We start from the raw sequence: 17412 nt of genomic DNA on the forward strand, positions 1-17412 counted from the left end.
TTCAACTATTTTCATACTGAGAAAAGTTTCATCAGTTATAATTATTGTTTTTCCATGTAGGAATGTTAATAGTTCAACTTTGATAAGTTCTTTATGATTTCTTTTCCCTATTTACCTTCTGATGCTTCTCTTGCATTGCAAATTTTCTATTCAACTCTGGGTTTTTCATCAAGAATGCTTGAAAGTCCTCTATTCCACTGAATGACCATATGTTCCCCTGAAAAATGATACTCAGTTTTGCTGGGTAGGTGATTCTTGGTTTTAATCCTAGCTCCTTTGACCTCCAGAATATCAAATTCCAAGCCCTTCAATCCCTCAGTGTAGAAGCTGCCAGATCCTGGGTTATCCTGATTGTGTTTCCACAATATTCAAACTGTTTCTGGCTGCTTGTAATATTGTTTCCTTGATCTGGGAATTTTGGAACCTGGATATAATATTCCTAAGAGTTTTCTTTTTGGGATCTTTTTCAGGAGGTGATCGGTGGATTCCTTCAACCTCTATTTTGCCCTCTGGTTCTAAAACATCAGGGCAGTTTTCCTTAAGAATTTCTTGGAGAATGATTTCTAGGTTCTTTCTTTGATCATGGCTTTCAGGTAGTCCAATAATTTTTTAATTATCTCTCCTGGATCTGTTTTCCAGGTCAGTGGTTTTTCCCATGAGATAGTTCACATTGCCTTCTATTCTTTCATTTGTTTGGATCTGTTTCACAGCATCTTGATTTCTCATAAAGTCATTAGTTTCCATTTGCTCCAATCTAATTCTGAAGGAATGATTCTCCTCAGTGAGCTTTTGAGATTCTTTTTCCATCTGGCAAATTTGGCTTTTTAAGGCATTCCTCTCCTCATTGCTTTTTTGAGCCTCTTTTGCCATTTGAGTTAGTGTGTTTTTTAAGGTGTGAGTTTCCTCAGTCAGGCTGTTGACTCTCATTTTGTAATTTTCTTGCATTGTTCTCATTTCTCTTCCCAATTTTTCCTCCACTTCCCTTATCTGCTTCTTAAGGTTCTCTATGGCCTGTAACCAGCTCGTATTTTCCTTTGAAGCTTTTAGGGCAGGAGTTCTGACTTCACTGTCTTCCTCCTGTTCCATGCTTTGATTCTTTTTGTCCCCAAAATAGGAGTCTGATGTTGGATTCTTCTGTTTGCTTTGCTTCCTTTGCCTGGTCATGTCGCCCCTCAGTCACTTGACCCCTGGGCTTTTTGCCACAGTAGGACTCTGCCACCAGACAGGGGAGCTTTCGTTCCAAACGCTGGGGTTTTCTCAGCTGCCAGAGGTATTAGTTGGGTGCCCTCTATGAGATCTCCACACGCTCTGGCAAGCTGGACACACACCCCAGGACCTCCACCTAGACTGCAATCCAGATCCGAAAGGTTAAAGCAAGACAGACTGGTCGCTTGGTCCCCCTACACTCTGCAAGCCAGGAGCTGAAGCTGCCACATGGGGGCGGCTGCACAGCCATGACTCCTCAGCCAGCCGATGCATTCCCAACTACTGGGTCCCAAAGTCCACATTGCACTGACCTCTCACTTTGTCCTTTGCATCTATGTGTTGATAATTCTGGAAACAGCCACAGCTGCTGGTGATCTGGAGTCTCTCTGGCCAGCGGCTGGTCAGGCCCTCCCTGGGGTTAAAGCCTCAGCGTGGAGTTGGGCTCGGCTCCCAGAGCACTGGGCTGGCCGATTCCTGACAGGCTGTCCTCAGTGGGAGGTTAGCTTCTCTGTGTCTTTTTGTGGGTTCTGCAGCTCCAAAGTTTGTTCAGAGTCCCCTTTTACGTGAATCGGGGAAGGTAGAATCTGGAGCCCAGCGGAGGTCCTGTTTCTACTCCACCATCTTGATTCCCCCCTCTATTAGTTTTAGTGAATATTTCATTTGGAGAGGTAGCATGGTACAGTGGCAGATGTGCTGCATTTGGAAACAGAGTGTCTGACTATGGATACTGGTTCTGCTACTTACTATCCAACTAGCCTCCTTAGATAAAAAATGAGGTGACTTGGACTAGATGGCCTTTAATATCCTTCCAGCTCAAACTTTATGGTCTTATGATCAAGTTTACAAAATTCCACAACATTCATTTCTACCAAACCTTCAATTCAACCAACATTTTAAAGTGCCCAATATGAGCCTAACATTGTACCTGGTGCTAAAGTTACAGAGACAAAAACAGCTCTCAATGAAACAATAGAGACAGTGATAAGTAAATACTAAGTAATAAAAGGCAATGGAAGGACTAACAACTAGAGGAATAAGGAAAGAACTTCTGTCAGAGGCATCAGGAATGTAGAAGAGCAAGTAGGTCAGTTTGGTTAGAATGTGAGAATAAAATGTGTAATAAATAAATATGCAAAATGTGTAATGAATGATGTGCAATAAATGTGTAATAAATAAAAGATGGAGATATAATGTGATGTATTTAAATGGCAATGAAGAAATTAGCATTTTACCCTTAGAAACAATAGAAAACTCAAGCTTCATGAGAAGAGGAGGGAAAAAAAAACATAGGTCAGATCCATGCTTTAGGAATATCAGTTTGGCAGCTATGTTAGAGAGGAGAGAGTATGGAAGTAGGGAGATAAATTAGGAGGTTACTGCAGTAGTCTGTGTGAGAAGTGATGAGGGCCTGAAGCAGAGTAGTTGTAATGTTGGCACAAAGGAGAGAGATGTGAGAGATGCTGTGGAGGCTGAATCAACAAGACTTAGCAAATGGTCATATTGGGGGAAGAATGAATAAGAGTAAAGACCTGACAGTAGCTTCTAGTTTCTTCCTACTGGCATTGAAATATAAGGATGACTCTCTAAGCTCCTGAGTGTTGAGGTAGAGGTACCCTATCCCTTCAGGTCACTAAACCACAAGCTCATGGTCTTCTAGGCAAGTTTGTGTCTTGGATGTGACAATCTCCCATTTTTTTTCTTCTTTTCTTTGGTACCAGTCCTTGTGAGGTATCAACAGACAACATAAGACGTGAAAGGTGTCTTGAAAAAAAGCATTAAACATTTAAAATATAAACAGAAGAAAAGCTGAAGAAAGTTGAGAAGGGGACACAAAGATGTAGGACAATGTTACAGGTAAAACTGTTAAAATATTAAAATTTAACTAAATTTAAAAAATTAAAAACAAGTTTCAGATCACAGACATTTATAGTTTTATAAATGTAAAATCCTCTTCCTCTTCTTTTTTGGATATGGAAACATTTGTGTTTGTTGATATTTTTAAGTTCCTATTTTAAAAATGTCTTATAAGTGATTCAGTCAATCAAGATTGAAATTAATACTCTATACATTTATTGAATTTCTTTCCTTACCTGTAAAATAGGATCAAACCTATCTTAACTTACATTCTGGGACTGTAAAAATCTCATGAGATAATGAACATGAGTTATATAAAGTGACATACAAATAGGAAGCATTGTTTCCCCATCACTTCTAGGGTTGTGAGCTCGTTTACGTGGGCACTCCAAAAATACAGGTTACATCCTACTTGTTGTATGTTACTTTTGGTTCACTCCACTAAACCTGTTCTTCATCTTTATTTCTACTTCCAGTAACCAAATCCTTCCCTACTCTCCCAAATCCTTATCCTTGGTTTTGTCCTAATTTCATCCCTTTCCAATATTGACCCTACAGTTAACTAGTACAATGAAACACTATTCCTAACTAATAAATCAATTCTTTGGCCCCTATCTGATCAACACTCATGTTTTGTCAAACTCCAAGCCTGGGTCACCACTATTACTCACCTTGTCTTCACTTTCACATGATGCACATCATTGAAATAATTCAAACAACCATAACTATTAGATCTACCACAAATTTGTAATGTAATATTAGGAGACCCCCTCACTGCTGCAAATCAGTAATCTTATTCTTCACTAACTGACTCTCTATTGCACTCCCCATAGCAGCTGTCACTAATCTCTCACACGTCCCCTTTTCCCTCCCCTCCCTCTTATATTTCCCTAAGAAAAACAAGAGGCCAACAATTATTTTACCTTTACCAATCTAATACCTCAAAAATTCTATTGCAGCATCTCTCACTCCTTTGAGCTGGTAGCTCTTGTCACACAGTCAAATCTGTGACTTGTACCCTTGCATTTATACCATCTTTTCTCCTTTGTTTCACCCTTCCAATTATCTTCTTCACTCCATTCCCCCACATACCAAATCTTTAAGCTTTCCTTATCTGGCTCCTTCTAGCTGTCTATAAACATACAAATTTTCCCCATCCCTTGAAAACCTTTACTGATCCTAATGTCCCTTCAAAGCAAGCTATTAACCTATCCTTTCAGACTCTTTTATAAGTGATCTTGTAGCTGCTTTCATTTCTTTCCTTCCACAACACTCCTTAAATCCTTAAAATCTTGCTTTTGACTTCACCTTTCAATTAAAACTGCTCTAAGGTTACCAATTATCTCTTAAATGCTGTCCTTGACAGTGAAGATAATTTGTTTAAAAAAAAAAAACTACAGATTTTTTCCATTTTAAATTGTTTGTTGTACTCCTCTCCAGTTCATACTTATATGTTTATAATTCCCATCCCTCAGGATGACTCTGCTTACTTGGGTCTCTCTTTACTTCTTTCTGACTTGTTCTTTCTTTCACTAATTCTCATTGCTAAATGAAGCTCCCCCCCCAATCTCAATCTTCTACCACCCTTTTCCTTAAGAATTTTATAAACAAGTTAAACATCTGATCGCATACCAATATGCTTGGCAAGTCAAATTATTTGGTGTCTTAGGCCCTGCCTGTTATGACAGCTGGTTTATACTGATTTTAAACTTCTATGCAAAATTGAAAAGTCAAAAGTATCAGATATATGTATATTATATACATAAGAACCCAGAAATTTAACTGACAAAAAGTCAGTTTGCTCCCAGACCACTTACAAATTAAGGCTTAAAATTAATTTAATGCATTAAAAAAAATTTTTCATAGGATGATATAATGACAAGTTTATAGGAATAGTTAATTAGCAGAAATCTACTAAGTACTTACTACATATAGGGCATTAGGTTAAGTTAAATGAATATAGATTACAGGACCATGGTTTTCAAATTTTTCAATCAATCAGAAGCATTTATTAAATACCTACTACAAATGCCAGGCAATGGGGATACAAATATAAAATTAAAGTCTCTTTCTTTAAGGACCTCACATTCTATCAGGGGAGATGACATATTTAATATAGACTATGCAAAATAAATGCAAGTGTAGTCGACATACATTAATACTACTAAGAAGAATGAGGTTTGAGAAGATCATTACACTTAGATCTAGAGGAATTATTAGATAAGATCTAGGAATTATTTCCTAACTTTGGAAAGAGCAATTTTGGTTGACTTGTACAAAGACGATATTTTTTATCTGAGATCTCCTCACTACTCTTTTTCAAAAGAGAGGAATACTTACTGTTGGCTTATCAAATTCAGGTTCTGATGAGGTTGGTGACAAGGGGCTTATAGGGCTAAGGGATGGGGAACTCTCAACACTAGAAACATATTCAGGATCAGGGACATATAAAACCTGGAAAAAAAATTCACACAAATATTAGTAAGACTAGAATACTAAAATTTTGCCCCTTCTCTAAGCTATAAAGAACATTTACCACTTCCTCCAATCTCCAGCATTAAATGAAATGCAATTTGATAGCAGTGAAAACCAAAATTAAGTAAAACTGAATGACTACAACAAATTCTGAAAAAGGATAGTTGTCTATAAATTAGTTGTGGTAAATAATGATAATCCCACTGAACACTTAGAGATAATTTACAAGTAATTTGGGGTACTAGTGAATGAATAATACAGAAGAATATCAATTATACCTACATTTTTTAAAACAGCTATTAATAAATTTATATAAAACATGCAAAAATCCTTCTCAAGTTTCCTATATTTTACTGTCTTCCATGGAATCTTTTCTACAAACACAAATAATAACTTGAATTTAAGCAGATACATTTAAAATAGTTTATTTTACACATAATACCTCACACTCTTGCACTAGAAATCAAGAAAAAAATTTCTTTTTAAATTTGGTACCTATTAAGCTTGACACAAAAAAAAGTATTATATGATTAATGTGATTACTATATCATTATACATAGTAATAATTGTCTGTACCTGTTATATGCAAATGAAAATGTTCAGAAAACTGAAAAATCAGCTTATTGACACACCATTAAATCTTGTTTTATATTTTACCTTTTCTAAATATCAAGATATAAAAACAAATACTACCTGTCCAGTAACAACAGCTCGGGAAAACAGCTTATTTAACTGAACCAGTTCATTGGGTGTGGTATCAAATTTCAGGGCGATGCTATTCAAAGAATCCCTTGATTCAACCTGTTTCAAACAGAAATAAGTCCTCTGAATCTAATTAAAAGCAAAATCTGGGAAAACAGAGCTCAAAGATGAAATAAGACACCTTACTTACCTTATGAGGGAACTTTAATTTTATATTTTATTACCACAGTCCTAAAGGAACCTAAGTGAAAGTCAATCCCCTAATAAGGCTTACTTATGTACACATTCTCAGGATCACAGGAATTGTGTAAAGCAAAAGATAACTACACTAAAGTCTTAAATGCATGAGAACAGTTCTTTTTATGTACATGAACATAAAATGACATGGAATTAAGAAAAGTTGGAGTTAGCTAATTTAGACAATAACACTTAGTAGCTCTATGACTGGACAAGTCGCTTAACCTGACTACCTCTTTCCTCATTTGCAAATATTTAGTATATTAATATAAGAGAATGGATGCCTTTTAAGTACTTTGCATGATGCCTTGCACTTTATAGGCACTTAATGAATGTTTAATTGTAAAGAACAGGATTTGGGGTGTAGTTAGAGAAGGTGAGGGAAATGGGAGACTAGGGTTATATGCAGAAGGGCCAACAATGCCAAGTGAAGGAGAAGGAGCAACTGAAACTCCATTATATATAGTCTAGGTAAATAAAAATCTGATGGTATCACTGACAGGAAATCAGAAAGAAATGCTAATGAAGAAAGGAAATAAGAAAAGAAGAAGAAAAGGAGTTGGTTTTAAAAATATATTAAGATAATTGTTAAGATGGCAGGGCATAAGTGAAAATTTCTAGGAAGCACATGCAAATTAGTACTGGAGGCATGACTAAAGATGCATATTTGGGTTTCATTTACACAGAGGTGATGTTTGAAGTCACAGAAGTGATGACAGATTAAAAATAAAAGCTAAGAAATCAATCTTGGAAAATGCTCACTTTTATTAAGTACCAACGAAGGAGAGCACAACGAGAAGTTCCAACATAGTTAAGTGTCAAATAAACTGAAGGAGAGAGTTTTGAAAATGAAGAATAAGGGAGGTGTGAAATCAAAGTGTCAAATGTCAACACTGTGTTAAGGAGAATGAAGATATGAGAAAATATTTTGGTTTGGTGACCAGGAATACATTGGTAACTTTTGAAAATATGGTTTCAGGAGAAAGGAACCTTTACATTAAATCAATATGATAAATTGGAAAACAGAATATTAAAGCATTTTCACTGAAAACATCCATTACCCTGATTTTAAAATATCAATCAGTACATAATTTTAATGGAAAATCGATGTTCTTGATTGTCTGGAAAATGTAGTGACTCTTTAAGCACCACATTTGAGAATGTCTTATCTAGAGACAATCGGTTGGACCGAACTATCAGCTACGAACAACTCCAAAAGAAGTACCACAGCTGGATGGTGGGAGGAAAACTGATATAAAGAGAGTACTTTATGGATGACAGTTTTCTTATTCTCACTAACTTTAATTCTGTTCACAGGTATTTATAGCTATCTAAAAATGAGCTATGGGCATTCCTACTCCCATTTTAAAGATGAGCAAACAGGAGCTCAGCAAGGTTAAGTAACTTGCCATAATCACAACTAGGAAATATCCAAATTAGGTTTAAATCCAGGTCTTTATGACACCAATGATGTTTTAATTAAAATTTTACTCTTAAAGCTAAAAAAGACATGGTTCTACAAATGCAAAGAATACATGTCTCTATTTTTATTTGGAGTACAACAATGAAAATGGTGTACTTGAGAATGAATAAGCAAACACTATTTTAGTAGTCTGAAAGTTGCCTTTGTCATATTTTACAGAACTATTAAATCTTTTCGGGTTTTCAGATAAGATTGAAGATATTTTTAAAGGGTTAACATTTAATACAAGGGGTTTATTTATCTCTGATCAAAGCAATGTTATCAAGACCTATTTGATAATCCCAAAGGTCATAGAGAAAAAGTTTTAAAAAAATAAATTTAACATCTTACATAGTAGGTGATTCTTTGCCAAGTAATCTACAAACTTTCTTTAATACTAGATATAAACTGTATATATTTATTACTACTTCATAAATACTACACAAAGTAAAAAACTATGTATTTTTTCTGCATCTGCTTATTCACATGGATTAATATTACATACTACCTTCTATACTTACTAAATTATATTGTGCTATACTTATTTGGATCTTTCAACGTATCATATGTCATGCAGTAAGGAAGAGTATAGAGGAATTATTTTGTTTATAAAATATCTTAAGAAGTATTTTGATAGTATAACATTTAGACACATCTTAAGACATGTAATCAGTTTCTTTTTATTTCATTCAATAAATAGTAAATGCTTCCTATGTGCAAGGCATTGTGATAGGTTCTGAGTATTTACAAAGAGCAAACAAGGTCCCTGATCTCAAGGAGTTCATATCCCATTGAGGGCATACATTTACAGTGATATGCAAAGAGATTTGTGATTTCATCCCATTTGATGGTTTGCAAATCTCACTATTCATGCCTGCCCATCTTATGTAACTCTTTCATATTCTTCCACAAATTCAGCACAGAAGGAAAACTCAGCATGCTGGAGATTTTCCTCAAGTTTTCCTGAAAGAATACCAGTAGAGCACTGTAGCCATTCATATGTCATATCTCATTTTTTCCATGTGACATCAACATCTTCTTTTTCTTCTTCTCCTCCTTATTATCAACCACTCTACAATCCCTTAAAATATGGTGGAATTTTCAGGCTAAACACATTTCCCATTATACAATTCCGTAATGATGTCTTTTAATCTTCTTTTGAATTCCTCTTTGGTTGTATGTTGTAGCCTGCTTTCACCTGCAATAAGCCTCTCCACTGCCCTGGACTTTAGTTCTGCTGAGGCAGTTATGTTCCATGTTTTGTTACCATGCAGCAAAGCTGGTAGAATGTTAGAATAGATAAAATGGGCTTTTGTATTCATGGGAAATTTGGGTTAGTAAAAAAACTCTGCAGTTTTCTGAATGCAATCCAGCCTGTTCTCCTGTTCAACTCTGGGCCCAACTCACTGTTCACCTGAATTGTCTGTCTCAGATATACACACATTGATGAAAAAGCTCTTCAGGATGTCCATGCAAATGCATGCTGAATCTGGGCAAGAGACATCCTCCATTCAGTTGGATGTCCTATGTGGATGGGATATTTTCACTATGTATTAATCTAGAAATGTATTCAAAGTGACAGATCAAAAATGATCAATTATAAACTTAAGCAGCTGTATATTACTAAGTTTAAAAGAATGATTCTGGTCTAAATAAATTTTAGAACTTTTCTGCTTTAATCCCTGCTGCTTAAAAAGTAAATCATTCAAAAATCAGAAGATATGTCTTCATGAATGACTTTTAAATACACTCTTTAACATGTATGTGTTCTGTTGTAATGCATTACAACTGCATTTTACTTTGGAGGTTTATATGACTGACTTAAAACAAATTAATGTAATTTAAATATGTAATAGTTATAGCCAATCATATAAAAGCAACACATTAAAGGAAAAAAATATCTTGTGTCAGTAACCCATAGTAACCAGAAATGGGAAAAGCTTTTGCAGGGAGATTTTAGGGACATTTCAAGAATGTAACAGTCAGAAAAAAGGTTCCATTTTTTTGGATACTGTTGTACAACCTTGGCTTTAAACAAATAAAAATGAGCAAAAAGTCAGAAAGTAATTTATGAGGATTAATATTTAAAACATTATTTTAAGTGTCCTTTCTAAAGTTATATACCATTATCAAAGCTAAAAATTCAGAAGAGGAGTAGATTCAAATATAAATTTCAACATAAAGCAAGTCAACTTGTGTTAATAACTTTCATGAAAAGAAGCGTAGACTCCAAAGATTATTTCCACTAATAAATTTGAAATTCATTGATAACACATTATATAAAAACTCTGTTGAGGACAAAAACACCCTACAATTAAAAAAAAATACTAAAGATTTTATTTCTATTAAATTGAGTTTTTAAAAAATGATGTACAAGGGATGGCTAGGTGGCGCAGTGAATAGAGCACCGGCCCTGGAGTCAGGAGGACCTTAGTTCAAATCCAGACTCAGACACTTAACAGAAAAACTAGCCATATGACTTTGGGCAAGTCACTTAACCCCAATTGCCCTCCAAAAAGAAAAAAAAAGAAAAGAAAGAAAGAAATGATATATAGACTTAAGAATCCAAAATAATTAACATCTTTGATGTATTCGTATCATATAAAGAGAATCCCCCAAATACTCCAATGTTAAATCAGCATTTAAACAAATAGGTAACTCACAGTATATTCAATGGTCCCTTTAGGCTTCTGAAATGACATTCGTCTTCCATCTTTCTTGTCTAGGGTCTTCTTTTGGCCAGTGTCTGAAAAACATTGAAGCAAGGAGTGTGTTAAAATACATTTTCGTCTCAGAATACTGTCACTAACTGCTGTTGGGCAGACATCTAATTCACCATTTTGCTTGCTCCTTGTGGTACTCAGAAATCAGAAATTTACTTCCCTTCTTGCTTTAGGAGTTGATAAGTATGAACTACAGAGACTGCTAAGATCAATTAACCACACAAATACCTACCAGCAGAAAAGAAATTAAATCTAAAATTACCGACCTTCTCTTTCAACAATTTTTACCTCAATGTCTATATAGAGAGTCAATGTTTCTAACTGTTTCTGTACCATGTAGCATATGCTTCAGTGCTTTTTAACAGCAGGCAATTTCTATATTTCTTCAGGTAAGATTTAATTAAAGATATAACTCCCATTATAGGCTCATTTTTAAAGAATTAAATTATTCTCTGAACATGTCAAGGTAAAATACTATGCACAAATTTCATCATGAAAACATATTTATATCTTCATTTTGATTCTGCTAAAACTGTTTTTCAAATGATGACTATCTTGAAATTAGAGGTTAGTATTCCAATGGTTTAGAACCCTGCATAGCTGTTTCAGTAGAAACCTCCATAATACTTTATTATATCTTACTTTATTTCACATTTCAGTACCTTCATTTAATGAGTAATTTCATAATTATCAATACATTAGCAATACCTTGTTAAGGCTTGCTCCTTTCATCTTAATTACCACTTTGAAAATAGTAATTAAAATATGCTTCTGAAAAAATAATCAACATTGTATACTAAAAATAAAATAAGCATATCTTTTAAAAGTATGGTAATATTTTCCCTCAAAAACATAAAAGAATACTTAAAATTTTGGAGGAAAAAATAAGATTATATTCTACAAATTGTCCCAAATTTTAAAATTTAGTAAATATTTGTGTTCATTCTCTTTAGTCTACTTAATCTGATGAACCAAACTGATATTAATATTTAAACAATAACTTTTGCTTACATAGATCCCTACAAAACTTACTGCATATGTGGATTACTTAGCTCAGCTGCTCATCAAATGTGGCACTAATAAAGTTAATATAGGCTTGAAATCCAGGCTAGAAAACTTTGCATTGAATAAAATATTTTGTCTTTCCATATATGCTAAGTCACAACCTAAGTAAGTACCATAACCTCTACAGTCACATTAGGCACAAAGGGGAAACCGGACAAAGGAACTCGGTCTCTCTCAGTAAACTGTCACAATTTCTACAGAAATAATCTGACTGTGCTCTGCTCTGATTGCTCAAATTTTATTTTGAACAGAAAGCACACTTAAATGAAGTTGACTGCTGCCTTTACATAGCCAGCAGAGGGAGCTGATGATATGCTTCAGAAATCCAAAATGCTTTCTTTGGATTATATATTTTCAATACTGCAAAATACAAGATAAAATTACATATTATATTAACTGATACTATGTTTTCCTGGAATTATTTTAACGATGAACCTCTGACAGAATGAAAAAAATTATTTTTCTTAGGTAAACCAAATTTTACACAATTCTCGGTTTTCTTGAGCTTTTAAGGTTTGGGGATGTAATGTTAGTATTTATCACCTTTGAAATCTCTATCTTTAATCTATGGACTAAAGTAATGAAGTATGAAAAGTAATGTAGAAAGTTTCTACCAACTCCAAAAGGCAAAATTACTACAATGACACTAAAAACAACTTACCTATAATCCTGAACAGGTTATTGTAACAGGTTACAATAACAAAGACAAAAACATTAAATGTTGGCAGTTGTTCAGTCATTTCAGTCATATTTGACACGTTGTGTTGGGGTTTTCTTGGCAAAGATAATGGAGTGGCTTGCCATTTCCTTCTACAGTTCATTTTACAGATAAGGAAACTGAGGCAAACAGGGTTAAGTGACTTGCCCAGGGTCACACTGCTAGTAGGTGTCTGTGCCCAGATTTAAACTCAGGAAGATGAAGTCTTCTTGACTCCAGGCTTACCTAGCATTCTATCCACTGTGCCACTTAGCTGCAGAGCTGTTGATGGGCTTGTATTACATTGCTGGTAGAGTATTTGGGATGGAAATGTCTTTCTAAAAAGCAGTATTGCAAAACACAGTCACATACAACCTTCCTTTCATCATGTCACAATAATTCAGCTGAATCCCACTTCCACAAGCAAACTTCAGATCCCTTTCAAGGTAAAGTGCCACATTCATTATATATCTTCTGATGCAGTACAAGTGTGGGCAGAGTTGTGATAGGCCATACTCTAGAATTCCAATCCCATCCCCAATTCTACCATCCCAGGCCTGGCTGCAATTTAAGTCATCAAATACTATATCAACTAAAAAATGGCTCTTTTATAAATTTAAATTAGTTCCCCATATAACTTAGAAATTAAACCTTTAATGAATTTTTTCCAGTTGTTTCCCTTTTAATCTTAGTTTCAAAATTATCTATTTTGTTTTCTGTGATATCTCATCCCCTGTTTCATCACAGACTTCTCCTCTATCCATATTTCTGATAAGTTTTTTTTTTTTCCTTGCTTCTTTAATTTGTTTGTGATGTGCCCTTTTATATTTAGGTCATATAACCATTTGGAACTTATCTTGTATGTGCCTGGCACATAGTAAGAGTTTAATAATGACTTTCCTTGCCTTGTGTAAGGTTTTAGTTGTTAGTCCTACATTCTGTTAACTAATTTTTCCTACAGTTTTTTTTTTTAATCAAATAGTGAGTCCTCATCCTAGGAGCTGGTCGGTGTTTATCAAACATCAGGCCACAAGGTTCATTTGCATCTATTATATTATATACTTAATGCAGCCCACTGATTATTCCATTTTTTTTAAAGAGAATCAAATTGTTTTGAGAATTACTAATTTGTGGTATAGTGTAAGATCTGGTACTATCAGTTCCCTTTGTTCCCCCTTTTTTTCCCATGATTTCTCTTGATTGTTTGACCTTTTGTGCCTCCATATGATTTTTCCCCCAGTTCTATAAAGCAATCCCTTGGCACTGAAAAAGTAAATTAAATTATATAGTACTGTCACTTATTAGGCTGACTCATGTTACTTACGAGGAATTAATATTTCTCTGTCTATGGATGTGTTTATTTCTGTCAACAATATTCTATAAATTTATTTGTATCGTTGTTACATTTATACATAGGCAGCATATACAAAAAATGATTTGTGTTGATTTATTTTATCTTCTGAAACTTTAAATGTTAAAATTACTGTTTCAATTAATTTTCAGTTGACTCTCTAGGGTTATTTAAATACACCATTGTATCATCCTTGCTTCTCTAGGTTTCCTCATCCACAAAATGAGAGAGGCACTATGATAAAGTGAAAAGAATCTGAATCCTGGCTCACCTCTGTGTGATGCTGGAAAAGTCACTAAATTTCTCTAGGACTCAGTTATCTCATCTGTACAATAAGTCATTTACCAGATGCTCTCTACAATCCTTTGCTCCCTTCAGGATAAGGTGAAACTCTAACACCTACAATTCTCTAAAGTGATGTAGAGTGAATACAGCAAAATGATATATGCAACTTAAAAGATTTAGTAAATAGTTCTAGGTTGTAAAGATTTCAGACATTCAAAAAAGAGGAAAATGTGAAAAATAAACTTTGCTGCACCAAATTTATTGTATTTATAATCAACATACTGATCATACATAATCATGGAATCATGTTATCATGCATAATCTCTCACATTTTAATGCAAGAATCTGGTTTAAAACATTCCTGCTGAATCATCATCCAGCTTTTCTTGTAATTGGTTTCTCTCACACCTTAATTTATGATCTATTATAGACAACCACCATTATTCATGTTTTTAAGGCTTATATGGGTCTTCACAACAAAACTGGTAATTACAATCAGTCCCATTTTAAAGAGGAAAAAACAATCACAGAGTTTAAGTGACAGGTCCAGTCATGAAGCAAGTATCAGTGCCAATGTTTGAACTTAGGCATTGTGACTTTGTTTTTTCCATCATACCACAGTGCTCCTCCTTGAAATTCTTATTCCCAGTCCACCACAATGTCACCCACACCTAAGAATCTAAAGCTATCTTTGACATCTCTTTCACCAGTCTATGTCAAGTACTTTTTTCTTTCTTTTTTGAGGATTATTTTTTCCTTATAGTATTCTTAATTCATCTTTTAATTTATTCCCCAAAGCAAAACCTAGTTATGGGTACTCATTTCAGATTTAGATTACTGCAGTATGCCTACCTCCAACTTCCCTCTAGCTTTAAAATAAAAAAAAAAAAAAATCAGAGGACATTATCTAGTTCAACTCTTTAAATTATACAGATCATTCAACAGGAACAGAAAAGTAAGTGACTTGTTCCAGGTGATTCAGGTTGTATTAGGATTTCTCTTTGACTCTAAATCAAGTGTTTTTGCATGACACGAAGCTGCCTTTCTTGCCTATTATCATCACCCTATAATTCTTCCAAAAATTATGCGCTAATCATGCCAGTCTCCTGGTTCAAAATCTTTAACCATTTTTTATTTACTATAGACATTCAAAGTTCTACAGAATTGGCCTCTTCTGTCATTTTGCACTATTCTCTTTAACAGGCCAGCTTGCAAAGATCCTCCTATACAGTTTAATGGCCCTTGTTTCTAGCTGAGTTTGCCACTACTGTACCAGAGGACCACTGTGGTCCAAACCAGTTTTAAGTTGAAGATTCTATGATCTCTTAAACATCCTCTAAAAATACCCTCTAATTAATTTTGCCAGAAATTGGAGTGAAGCACAATAGCTGCTAACCCCCACAGATTTTTTTGTGGGGGGGGAAGTAAGGGTAGATTATGTCTTCTCCTTTTTGAAAGCTGTGTTTTCAAGTACTGAATTTATTTTTTAGCTATCATTGACTGTGACTCAGCAATCACATTAACCATACTTTTGGGTATCTATAGTAAGTTGTACTTCCCACATACATGAAATCAGTTGGATTTGAAAAATTTCTGTCTTAAAGGGAAAATACCTTACTAGAGAAGCACATTATTACTCATTCAATCCTTAGTGTAAATTATTCAGACTACATCAATAACTAGCAGCAGTGAAGAGGCCCCAAGCAGCATACATATATTGTCAAGACTTTTTAAAATCTTCACAGAAGTTTCTGCCATTATGACATCTTCCTCCTTCTTGGTTTGATGGGATTAGAAACTGGAAAAACAATGTCACTGGTAGTATTTTCCCAACCCCTGAGGCAGCTAGGATAGAGGGCCTAGCCTAGAGTCAGTAACATCCATCTTCCTAAATTCAAATCTGGCCTCAGACACTTTATTAGGTGTGTGACCCTGGGCAAATTACTTATCCTGCTTACCTCAGTTCCTCATCTGTAAAATGAGCTGGAGAAGGAAATGGCAAACCACTCCAGTATCCAAAAGGAGTCACATAAGAGTTAGATATGACTAAAACAACTGAACAACAACAAATCTGTTTTAGCTCAAGTACTTTCCTTCCATAAGCCCCTTCTGGAAATTCCCTCTTTGCCTTTTCCCCACCCACTCACTCACTCTCTTACAAATTCACCACCTCCCACAATTGGAGACATAGGATGTATACAAAGACTATTTAGATATTTTGATTGGGGAGGGAAAGAAGGGTAATTTTGAAGGAGGGAACATTGGATAAGGTAGATCTGAATAAGATAGGGCCCTATGGAATGTCAGTGAAAAGCCTAAAAAGGCTCCTAGAACTTTGTCACTGGTTGATATAAACATACTTTTGGCCTTTGTTATAACTTTCAAAAAACATGTTAAAAAAAAAAAAAACCAAACATTTACAGGTACTTTATAATAAAAGTTAGAATAAATATGATTTAATTTTTTTATCTCAAAGGGTTCATTATAATTTCTTTTAGAAAGTTGAGACTACTTAGATTTCATTCATATCCACATGTCAATACAAATAAGTTGATCTAGTTATTTTTTTAATCAATACTTCAATTGAGACAGTTCATAATATATCCTCACGGATACACAATAGCTTTCTACTAAGATATTTTATTCTGTGATTCAAAGTGGGAATTCTACAGATATAGGTTAAGAAAGCTGATATATACGCAACTAAGTTTAAGATCCATGGGGGGGAGGGGGGGTTTATTAACAGTAAATACATTTCTGTGAATTAGCTTGGCTTTTTTTTTTTGTGTGTGTTTCACTTTTCCCCTTTAATAAAACCAGAAAGAAAAGCAGCAAACCACTAAATAGAAGGCTAACTAACCACAGAATCTCCAAAATGTGAGTTCAAATACTGCCTCTGAGCCATACTAACTGAGTGAAGAGGAGCAAATCACTTAACCTTGAGTGGCCTCCTTCTTAAGGTATTAAGTTAGAGGGAAGCTAAACTGCCCACCAATATCCTTAGAGACAGAGTAGACACAAGTGTTTTCACATGTATGAAACCACAGGTTTATATAAAACAAGAACACAAGAAAAGTCAAATCACTGCAGATTTGTAATAGTAATGGAAATTTGAAGATCTTCCCTGCCCCTTAATGGGCTGAATGTAATCACATGGAGCCTGTGGTGGGAGGAGTTTCCTGAAGGATGGAGCAGAACCCACAGGAAGCTGGGAATCAGAGCAGTTAGAGCTGGAGGGAGGGAGACAGCTAGATGTCTAGACAGACAGTGTTGGTTTGTGGGAAGGTTAAAGGATGGTATGGCTCTCTGCTGTGTATTAACTTCTATGTTGCTATGATGGATTCAGTTTCCTAGT

The 17412-nt window shown here is 34.7% G+C and overlaps 1 protein-coding gene across 10 annotated transcripts in view; it reads right to left on the minus strand.

Moving 5' to 3' along the window:
* OXR1 (oxidation resistance 1) overlaps positions 1–17412 on the minus strand; it is a 592053-nt gene that overhangs the window by 77067 nt on the left and 497574 nt on the right. For all 10 annotated transcript variants that reach the window (XM_069081337.1, XM_069081335.1, XM_069081336.1 and 7 more), the window contains 3 exons: positions 10600–10682; positions 6229–6336; positions 5401–5514 (listed from right to left, as the gene is read on the minus strand). In XM_069081337.1, the coding sequence (XP_068937438.1) occupies positions 5401–5514; positions 6229–6336; positions 10600–10682 (305 nt within the window). The remainder of the gene's footprint in view (positions 1–5400; positions 5515–6228; positions 6337–10599; positions 10683–17412) is intronic.

Source organism: Petaurus breviceps, unplaced genomic scaffold (genome assembly GCF_028583685.1).
Source record: "Petaurus breviceps papuanus isolate PSGF00001 unplaced genomic scaffold, PetGlider_PUasm1.0 98, whole genome shotgun sequence".
In the NCBI taxonomy this organism is placed as follows: domain Eukaryota; kingdom Metazoa; phylum Chordata; class Mammalia; order Diprotodontia; family Petauridae; genus Petaurus; species Petaurus breviceps.